This window comes from Meleagris gallopavo, chromosome 26, assembly GCF_905368555.1.
Source record: "Meleagris gallopavo chromosome 26, MGAL_WU_HG_1.1, whole genome shotgun sequence".
Classification (NCBI taxonomy): Eukaryota; Metazoa; Chordata; class Aves; order Galliformes; family Phasianidae; genus Meleagris; species Meleagris gallopavo.
The window spans coordinates 4,463,853-4,474,056 of record NC_139429.1 but is presented as its reverse complement, the minus strand read 5'-3'; the positions used below and the strand labels follow the sequence as shown (position 1 = coordinate 4,474,056).

Sequence of the window (10,204 nt, the reverse complement as noted above, 5' to 3'; positions counted from 1 at the left end):
TCTTGAGTTCTCCTTAAGGCTGGAACAATTATCTGTACAAACTCAAGCTATGTGTGTGTAAAAAGTGAGCCAAGCCTGTTGCAACTGATGGATGTCACAGAGCAAGAGCTGCTGCTTTTTCAGCCTTGCTACCTCGCTCCATGCTGCTGTGATGGAGGGGACCCTGAAATGATGGTAGCTCTGCTTTATTTCTTAGGGCTCTAGGGTTTGAATGCAACATTTTTAACGGAGCATGGGCTCTTGGTGCCACGTTCTCCATCACTTGCTCACAGCAAGGAAATGGCCACAATTTCAAGATAAGTTTTGCAATATTGTGTCATTCCGAGACATTCTGACTTCCAGGTGACCGGGATGGTGGCTGGGGAGCTCACGAGACAGGTTTGTCCTATTCTGTTGCTGCTAAAAATAAAATATCCCAACAAATATGCAAAAAAAAGAACAAGGGCTTCTCATGAGTGCAGGTCTGTGCCTATGAAGCCATGAGAGTTTGGATCAGGTGTGGAAGGAGGAGCGTACTGGCACTGAGAGGAAACCTTTGCTCAGCATCTTGCCATCATTCTCCCTCCCCCTGCTGTGTCTTCATTTCCCAAGGGTGTGGGTGATGAGTTCAAGTCAAAATAGAGTCTCTGCTTTGTGGGTTTGTGTAACTCTGAAAAAAAAAAAAAAAGTTTGTGTCTGAAAAGTGCATTCATCAGGCAAGAATGCTGCCCTTCTGGCCCCTCCGTGGTGCACGCTCCATTGCTATGGCACTGCTGGGTCCCTCCGAGCTGAGCTGTGCCCCCAGCAATCCCTCCTCAGGGTGAAAAATGTTTGGGAATCGTCTCTTTTCTTTCTCTCTCTCTCCCCACGTACTTCTATTTTTGACTCTTCACTGGACCAAAGTGCGGATTTCAAAACGGGGCTTTTGAAGAACAGTGAACTTTGGTTCCCAAAGGAGCGCTGCTGTTGGGTGGAGGTTTCCTTACTTTCGGCCGTGCTGTTGTGGCTCTTGGTGCTGACAGATTAAAGCAGCAGTGAGCTCCCTTCTGAAATAGGACTGTGGCAGTGGGTTTCCTGCAGTCGGCTGTTAGCTCAGCCTGGTGTTCGGTAGCGTTAGGAGCAGAGAGCAAATGTAAAAGCGGGTTTAATTTCTGTTTTGAGCTGAATCAAGGAAATAGGGGAGATCCTCACAGACACCCAGAAAATAGCATCTTTCTGTGGTTTCTGTGATCTCTGCCTTTGATGCCCAGGTAAACAGTTCCGCTGTAGAACCTTCTAAATGAAGGTCGCTGCTAAATTTGTGACTTGATCAACTTTGCAGTTGGCCATCAGCTCATGTTTCTGCCTCCCCCCTCTCTCCTCCTTCCTTCTCTTTCTCCCTAAGCTTTTGCTCAATGAACAGCCACTCAAGCAGTGATTTTGTTCCCTAAAACCCACACCCTTCGTCCCCGCTCTTCCCATGCTCTCATCATCAAATGCTCATCCCACGTAGCATGTTCTGCTCTCAGAGCACAGAAACGTACTGCTAATGGCTGAAATAATTTATTTAGAATACATCAAAGTGAAATGGACATTCAAGGATGAGCTTTTTAGCGCAGACAGAGGTCTTACAGCGATTACATTCCTGGCCATTGGGGGATTCCCAGGGAATGCCAGCACAGTGTAATCAGTGAGTATCCTGCAAATATAGCCAGAAATACAAAGTGCTCTTTACTGCTCTGTGTTTGCCTTCTTGGCTTACAACACTGGGCTCGGTTTGCAAGTGTTGCTTGGAAAAAGGGAAAAAAAAAACAACACAAAAAGTGAAGCAGACAGACACAGATGGAAGAAAACCGAGCTGCAATGAACAGTCTTAGGAATCAACAAATCATCCCTTAACATGTGAGAACCGTCTCTGAAATCCAGACAGCCAAAATCTGCAGTCTCAGATTACCAGGTCGGCGTTTTTGGGGTGTGAGTGGTGGCTCCACGGTGACATCGTGGCTGGGCTGTGTGTCGCTGGCTGCAGCGGGCGGGCAGCTGGAGGTGCAGCGGGCGTCCCAGTCCGGCTCAGGCAGGTGCTGTAGATAAGAAGCAACCCACCTGCTGCAAGGAAGGACCCAGCGAACCACCCCAGGAACATCGCCTCGCCAAACTCCCACCGCGGGACGATGTCAGGAACGGCTTCATCCCAGAACTCGAGGACTGTGGTGTAGGCGACCCAGGAGATGGGCACCAGAGTGGTGATCCCCGCCGCACCGAACGCTGCTCCTCCAGCGAGCAGCAGCTGTTTCTTGGCGTTGGGTTTTCCTTCACATGTCTTCCAGCATTCCAAGCCCACGCTGGCAAAGAGGAGAGCCAGGAGCCCCAGCCCGTTGGAGAGGCACATCAGGACGCGGGACACGCGCAGCTCCAGCGGCAAGGCGAGGAAGGAGTCGTGGGCTTTGCACTCCGTGGCCCCCTCCTCCTGCATGATGCACACCTGCCACAGCCCCATGGTCCAGATCTCCAGTTCATTCAAATCCAGGTTGAGGTTCTTCCAGAGCGGCACAAAGGTGGTGACACAGGACGAGACCCACCCGAAAAGCGCCAGCAGCATCGCGCCCACCTGGACCCTTGCGTTGCAGCTCCACGCCATGCTCACACCACTCCTGCAAGCTGTGTGCTGGCTCCGCTGCTGGGGCTGAGATAAGCTGAGGTGAGCAGAAGGCTTTTGGCATTAACACTTTTGGAGCTGTGTATTTGTGGTGTGGATTTCCATGAACGCACCGTTTCAGTTGGCGGTCACGGTCAGAGCGCTGCTGTTTGTTCAGAGGAGTTGTGTGTGGGGAAATTCAGGCTTGTACCTCTAATTCCTGGGTGTGGCCTCGATCATTTTCATGTCTTGTTGGTTTTGCCGCGATAGAAGAAGGCACCGCTGGCTAGGCAGGAAAAACTGGGTGCAACGGAGAGCAAAGCTGCTCTGAAAGCCATCGTCGGCCTCACGCTCTGCTCCTTCTCCCCCACTTCTCCATTGAGTGCAGCGCTTTAGCATGGCCCTGCTCCCTATGTGTCGCCAACCACCCCATCCCTGCAAACTGGGGGATGCTCTGGGCTGGCTCCTGGGAGAGGACATCTCCAAGAAACGAAGGGTTTTGTCCCCGTGTGTGGGCAGCATTGCTTCAAGGCAAACGCATCTCACGGGCTGCAGCGGGTGCTGCCTCTCTGTGCTGTACACAGGAGAGTTAAGCAAGAAGCACGCAAATCCCCTGAGCCTCAGGAACCCTGAGGAGAGAGTTGGCAAGAACAGCTGCAGGTTTGGCAGGGGAGAGGGGCTGTGGGCAGAGCAGTGGTGCCTGGGTTCTTCCCAGGGGGATTTAAGGCCCCAACCCTCTTTCAGCCCTTAAATAAACACCATGAGAGGTGCTGACAGCTGTCCCTGAGGCTCCCGTGGAGAAGTGGCCCAGAGACTGCTCTGTGTGCTGGGTCCCTGCTCCAGGAGGCAGAGATCCTGGAAAGTTTCCGTGTTGCAATGGGGCTGGACTTTATACCCTCCTCCTCATCCTCAAAAGCGCTTTGCAAACATTTGAGCTTCGAGCAGCCGCTCCCAGGGGTTATCTGGGGGAGATGGGACGGAGGCAGAGCTGGGATGTCACTTGGGGAACGGCGTCGCTGCAAGAAAATATCCTGCTGTAAAAAAGATAGGGGAAAAAGGAGAGGAAGAAATCAGTAACCTTCTGATGACACTCACTTCCCATCTGTTCCTGCCCAGCCACATGCATGGGCCCCAGGTCCAGATTTTTAGATTCATCTTCATGGAGGGATTAGCAACTAATCTCTCGCTCATCTGCTTGCTTTGTTACCAAGAAGGATATGAGGGGGCAAGGCTGGGAAATTACTGCTGCTTCCTTAGCAGAGTGGCGGTCACGAGGAGGAGGCTCAGCACTGCGTGGGACCTCCGTGTCCCCAGCACCGCTTCACTGCCACTTTCCTGGCACGCAATGATTGGAGGCCTTTAAAAAAAGGTGCGAGGACAGCAGAACCTATTTGCTTTAGGGATGGGGAGCTTGATCCCTTGGGCACACATCCTGCTGCCATCTCTCAGCGCCAGCTGAGGGCTGCTCTGCTGCATCCTCCTATAGGAGCCCTACAGCTGGGCACGGTCACTGCTTTCTGCCCTTCGTGGGAAACTCAGATGTCTGGGAACTGCCTGCCCTGAGCACGGTCCCGTGGTCCCACCAGTTCCAGGCTGCCCCCAGGCACTGTCTGTGGCCGCTGTTTGCACTGCTGCAGTCCTGCTGGGGACAGCTGTGTCACCTGCAGGAGGAGCAGGTTGAGCCGAGCGCTGCAGTCACGAGTGCAGTTGGTGGAGTTGCGTGGTGCTGTGTTGGTAACTCCACGTCGGGGTGGACCTGAGCACTATTTATAATCTTGGTGCTGCCTTTGCTATTTTTAACCCTCGTGCTGTAGGGATCCGGCTTTAAATATAGCATAGAGCGTGGCCCTGAGATGTGTTAACTCGGTTCTGCAGGACAAGGTGCGCTGGGCTCTGAGTTAGTGGCTCACACACATGAAGGAAACCACGCAGATGTAGACAATGTCTTGAAGCCTTTGCTGATGACCCCATCCATAAAAATAGGGGGAATGGTGTGGCTGAGGGCTGGGATCCTTCAGCAGGGAATGCCCTCGCCAAGCCCCCACTGAGCGTCTGCCCCCAGCCCTTCCAATTAAATCATCTTGAGGTAATGCTGCCCGTCATTGAGGGGGATTAGCGAGTGACCTTCTTCTCCTGGAGCAGGATTGGAGGACATGCCAAGCTCGCCTTCCTTCTCCTAAGCTCTGTGGAGCAGCCAGGAAGGGATTTCCCCCCCAGAACTGATGGGAAGATGCCCGGGGGCAGACAGGTCGGTGCCCAGGAGCAGCTGTAGGGGCAGGCAGAGGCCGAGGGGCTGTGTCTGGAGATGCGGTAGGTGCTGCGAGCGGGGGGCTCATGGCCAGGGGAAGATGGGCAGGGATGGGGCAGGGGCACAATGCTGGGGGTATCCGTGAGGCCACCCGCTCTGTGCTGGCTGCTGGGCATCACCCAGTGTTTGGGAGCCGCGCTGTGGGATGGGGCAGCAGCCATGGGACCATGAGACACATCCCTGCAGGAACAGGGCTGGGACAGCAGCAGTGCAAGGCAGGAAGGCTCAGTGACAGACACAGAGCGGTGCTGCAGTACTGCTCTCCTCATTCTGAACGTGAGAGCTCCATGCACGGGCATCTCTACTAGCAGAGCGTCTGCAGGCACCCAGAATTCACACCCGTGAGTCTCACACAGTGTTACAGCAATTAGACACAGTTTGGGAAAACTCCAAATGTAAGGAATTGGCAGGAGCTGTTGCTGTAGCATATCAAGGGAAATCATGGAATCATTTAAGTTGGAAGGAACCTCGAAATGTTATCTAGTCTAAATCCAAATTATCTTAAAATTCAGGGATTCAGAATTTGCAGAACTTTCTGACTTTACAAAGAGTCTCACCACTGATTTGCTGCTGGTCTGCCTACAGGAGCTGTGTTCTCCAAACCTGAGAGCTCTCCTGCAGCTTCTGCACTTGCTGCTGCTTCCCCAGCCCCGCACCCGGGGTGTACAGATGTCAGCTCTGTGCTGCCAGAGGAAAGGAATAATTAAAGCAGATAATTATTTCTGAGATAACTCGCTTCCCCCAGGGCTCATTAGCCCAATCCTCGCAGCCTGGCCCAGGCAATGCAGAGACACAGCACAGGGCTGGCGCTCAGCGCTGTGCTGAGCAGTGATTGCTTTCCACATTGCCTCTTCTTTATTCATTTTTGCTGCAGGCTGCAGCTGGGATGGGTGGTTTTTTTTGCAGGATGCTCCCATGCAGAGGCTTGGGGCTGCCCGGAGTGTGCTTGCTACCCTGCAGCAGGATCACTCCATGGCAGAATTTGTCTGTTTGTAACTTCTCTATCCAGCTGCTCCAAGAGCCGAGCCTGTGGGCCCCAGCGCTGCTCGACAGACGGATGGAGCGCCCGCGCCAGGACCGAGCGGCCGGGGCAGAGGATGCTGGATGAGGCAGCGGGGCCCCTCGCCTTGTCCCTGGGGGGACCAGCGCCTGGAGCCGTGCTGGGGCCGGTCCCGCTGTGAGGCTGCAGCCCGCTGACAGGGACGGGGCTCCACCAGCCAGGTACCCCCACACCGTGCCATACAGGGCTGGATCCTGTGCCTGGCAGGGCTTCCCCGTTCTGAGTTATGTTTCTGGGTGGTGTTAAAGCTGTTTTCCAGGGAACAAGCTGCAGGTAATGACTGCTGGAGGATGTGCCCGCATCACGCAGCTTGAGGGCTGCACAAGTGGGCTGGATGGGAGGAAGCCATCCCCAGGTGATGCAATGCAATTAGGGCAAGTAATTGGCTTAGCCATCTGGTGCTTCCTGCCCAGCTCAGCTCCATCACCTGACTGGGACACAGCAGGAGAGGGTGGCCCTCAGCACCCGCCCCAGAGAGTTTGGGTGCTTTGGGTACCAGCTGCAATGGATGCACAGTGTGAGGGATCGTGCTGCCGGCCCTGGGATGGCTGCAGAGTTGGCATTCCTGCTCTGTATCACAGCCCCATGCCCACAGCAGCACTGTGCCGAAGCTGCTGCAGAAATGCAACTAAGGGGATTATGGTTTAGGAGGGACTCAGATTAACAACCCACTTCCTCCAAGAGATCCCCAGGGCCCTCGCAGTTGGGGTTCTCCCCCAGGTCTGCCTGCTGCACGTTGCCTCTCCTTGCAGTGCTCCTGAACTCAGCACATCCTGTCCCTGTGCATGCACGGGGGTGACACTGTGCTACACTCCTAGCTGCAGCTGCAGCTGCACTGAGGGCTGCAGAGATGCTCCCCAGCCCATGACACCCCAGTGCAGGTGCACCATGTGCAGCTGGGATGGGCTCCAGCCTGTCTCTGGCTCTGCTCAGGGCTGCTGTTTGCATTTTGAAGTAGCGCTTTGGGTCACATCCAACTTCCCTTTCGATGAAAACCTGTATTAAAATAAACATCAACTCTTCAAGTGAGTGGGGAGACGATGGCCAGACAATGTGCTGGGGCTGTCTTGACATCAGCAGTACAGGTGAAGGCTTTGGGTCCGTTTCTCACCATGGAATACTTTCCAAACCCCTCAGGCACACAGGGGGCTTCTGTTAGTGATGGTTTTGCCTGACCCTGAGGAGCCCCAGGGCTGTGGGATTTCCACAGTGCTCTCACTGTGACCACATCCCAGTGCAGGGAAGGGGCATGGAGCAAGCAGGGACAGTGGGGCTGAGACACTCCAGTGGGGAGCACTGCTTCCCTCCATGCTTGCTCACAGCCCCATGATACTGCGGGTGCCCAACCTTTCCCTCACATGAGCATCCTTCACCTGCCACAGCCCCAAGGAGCTGTGAGCAGGACCAGGCAATGCTCCCCCCAACATCCCTACCCTGCACTGCCCACACACCCCACAGCTCCACCTGACAACCCCGCTCTGTTCCCACAGCACCCTGCACTATGGCCGCAGTGCTTCCAGCCGGCAGCAGCACGGAGCCACAGCACCACCTCTGCCCCCACAACAGCGTGGGCAGCACCTGGCTTCCATGGGAGGAGCCCTGGTGCCGCAGGAACTCCATCCCACCCGCGCAGGCGCCCACTGCCAGGCACATGCTGGCCTACCTGCCACGGCCACCCACCGACACCAGCCGCTATGGCACCTTCCCCCAGAAGGTAGGGCTGCATGGCCTCGCTGTGCTGCATGACGGCACGGAGCACGAGGAGGGTGGTTTAATGCTGACTGGAGCCTTTCCCCTTACAGCCTGAAGTCCCAGCTGCCCCTGTGCTTCTCACAGATGCTGCTGCTGCTGCTGAGAGAAGTGCCCTGGTTCCAAACGACCTCTTCCCACCCAGTGGCACTGATGTTCCTAGCGACCCAGCTCCCACGCAGAGCTGTGTAGACTCGGAGGCCGTGGGATCCACCAGGCGCTGGCCCAGTGTCTCCATTACCACCAGTGACCACCAGCCCAAGCTCCGCCGGGCCTCACGCCAAGACCATCCACCCGTGCTGCGTGACGGCACCTCTCGCTGGTACCCGCGGCACACCCGCAGCGTGCCCAGCATCCTCAGCCCCGCACGGAGCAGGACGCCCAACCGCAGCATCGTCTCCATCCCTGCCTCCGAGAGGCTGCAGAGCCGGCGTTGCAAGCTGATAGAGGACGAGCGGCTGCTGGGCCTGGCCGGCAAGCAGCAGCGCCAGCGCTACGTCACCAAAGTGGGCAAGTGCCAAGTGAACCTGGGCAACATCCAGGAGAAGAAGAGGTTCCTCTCGGACATTTTCACCACTATTGTGGACCTCAAGTACCGCTGGTTCCTCTTTGTTTTCATGATGTGCTATATTGTCACCTGGGTTGTCTTCGGCACCATCTATTTCTTTGATGCGTGGATAAGGGATGACATCAACCACATCGGGGACCCAGAGTGGAAGGCGTGCATTGAGAACGTGGACAATTTCATATCTGCCTTACTCTTCTCTGTGGAAAGTCAGAGGACCATTGGCTATGGCTCCAGGATCGTGACAGCTAACTGCGTTGAGGGCGTCATCCTGCTGATGGTGCAGTCCATCATTGGGTCCATGATTGATGCCCTTATGGTGGGGTGCATGTTTGTCAAGATCTCCAGGCCCAAGAAGCGTGCCCAGACCTTAATCTTCAGCAAAAATTGTGTCATCTCCCACAGGGACGAGAAGCTCTGTCTGATGTTCCGTATCGGGGACCTCCGAGAGAGCCACATGGTGGATGCAAAAATAAGAGCCAAGCTGATCAAATCCCGACAGACCAAAGAAGGGGAGTTCATCCCCTTGGAGCAGTCGGAGCTGAACTTAGGCTACGATACAGGGGAGGACAGGTTGTTCCTGGTGGAGCCCCAGATCATCTGCCACGTCATCAACCAGCACAGTCCCTTCTGGGACCTGTCGGCAGAGTCACTGAAGAGGGAGCAGTTTGAGATCATCATCATCCTCGAGGGCATTGTGGAAGCTACGGGTGAGTGAGGAGGGGTCGGGGTGGCTCTTTACAGCCCTCTGGGGGGCCAGGTCCGGTGCTACTGAAGCCATGCTGTGGGCAGGGGTCAGGCAGAGCAGGGCACGAGGGACAGGGAGTGGGGTCTGTGGGTGTCCATGTGTTTGCATGATGCAAAGCCCACCACCACCTCTCGCCATGTCCCTGCCGCAGGGATGACGTGCCAGGCCCGAACCTCCTACACCGAGGACGAGATCCTGTGGGGGTACCGCTTTGAACCCTGCATGTCCTTGGAGAAGGGCGCCTTCCGCGTGGACTACAGCCGCTTTGAGCTGACCTTCGAGGTGCAGACCCCAGCAGCGAGCGCCAGGGAGATGCAGGAGATGGCAGAGCTGGAGCGCCGGGACCGCTCCACACCCAGCCTGTGCTGGGAGCTGCTGCCACAGCCCTGCGGGTCCTGAGCAGGCGGACATCAAGGCTCAGTGCGACCACACAGCTTTGGTTTTGTATCATGGGGCAGAGAAGCCCTCAGCAGAACATTAAAACCTGTTCATCGAAAATGGTGATGTCAGTGTCTGGTGGTGGCTTGAACCACACGGGGCTGTGCCCAGGGCTGCTCCCAGAGAGCTTCCCTTCCTGAGCCCTCAGCCAAGGCAGTAGTACTGGGACAATGGTACTGGGACAATGGCACCGGGACGAGGCCTCATGGGATGGGGCTGGGGGAAAATCACAGAATCACAGAATCACAGAATTGTAGGGGTTGGAAGGGACCTCTAGAGATCATCGAGGCCAACCCCCCTGCCAAAGCAGGTTCCCTACACCAGGTCGCACAGGTAGGCGTCCAGGCGAGACTTGAATATCTCCACAAGGAGACCCCACAACCTCCCTGGGCAGCCTGTTCCAGTGCTCCGTCACCTCACCGTGAAGAAGTTCTTACGCACATTCGTGCGAAACTTCCTATGCTGCAGCTGATGTCCGTTTCCCCTCCTCCTGTCTCCACGTACCACTAAAAAGAGACTGGCCTCACCACTATGGCCGCCACATCTCAGATATTTATGAACCTGGATCAGGTCCCCTCTCAGTCTTCTTTTCTCAAGGCTAAACAGACCCAGTTCACTCAGCCTTTCTTCATAGGGGAGATGCTCCAGGCCCTTCACCATCTTTGTGGCCCTCCGCTGGACTCTTTCCAAGAGATCCCTGTCTTTTTTGTAATGGGGAGCCCAGAACTGCACACAGCACTCCA

General features: G+C 55.7%; 2 protein-coding genes across 2 annotated transcripts; one reads left to right on the top strand and one right to left on the bottom strand.

Moving 5' to 3' along the window:
• Window positions 1–1,505: 1,505 nt before the first annotated feature.
• Window positions 1,506–2,617, bottom strand: CLDN25 (claudin 25). The gene has a single exon (XM_085209432.1). The coding sequence runs from the start codon at window positions 2,594–2,596 to the stop codon at window positions 1,904–1,906; it is 693 nt and encodes a 230-aa protein (XP_085065558.1). The 5' UTR covers window positions 2,597–2,617; the 3' UTR covers window positions 1,506–1,903.
• Window positions 2,618–6,565: 3,948 nt separating this feature from the next.
• LOC100541121 (G protein-activated inward rectifier potassium channel 4-like) lies at window positions 6,566–9,509 on the top strand. Its single transcript, XM_031556893.2, has 3 exons — window positions 6,566–7,675; window positions 7,764–8,985; window positions 9,175–9,509. The coding sequence occupies exons 1-3, from the start codon at window positions 7,463–7,465 to the stop codon at window positions 9,420–9,422; spliced, it is 1,683 nt and encodes a 560-aa protein (XP_031412753.2). The 5' UTR covers window positions 6,566–7,462; the 3' UTR covers window positions 9,423–9,509.
• The last annotated feature ends 695 nt before the right edge of the window (window positions 9,510–10,204 follow it).

Coding starts and splice junctions, on each gene's coding strand:
- LOC100541121 (XM_031556893.2), top strand. CDS start 7,463: ATGGCCGCAGTGCTTCCAGCCGGCAGCAGCACGGAGCCACAGCACCAC. Junction 7,676..7,763: donor ATGGCACCTTCCCCCAGAAG/GTAGGGCTGCAT, acceptor TTCCCCTTACAG/CCTGAAGTCCCAGCTGCCCC. Junction 8,986..9,174: donor GGGCATTGTGGAAGCTACGG/GTGAGTGAGGAG, acceptor TCCCTGCCGCAG/GGATGACGTGCCAGGCCCGA.
- CLDN25 (XM_085209432.1), bottom strand. CDS start 2,596: ATGGCGTGGAGCTGCAACGCAAGGGTCCAGGTGGGCGCGATGCTGCTG.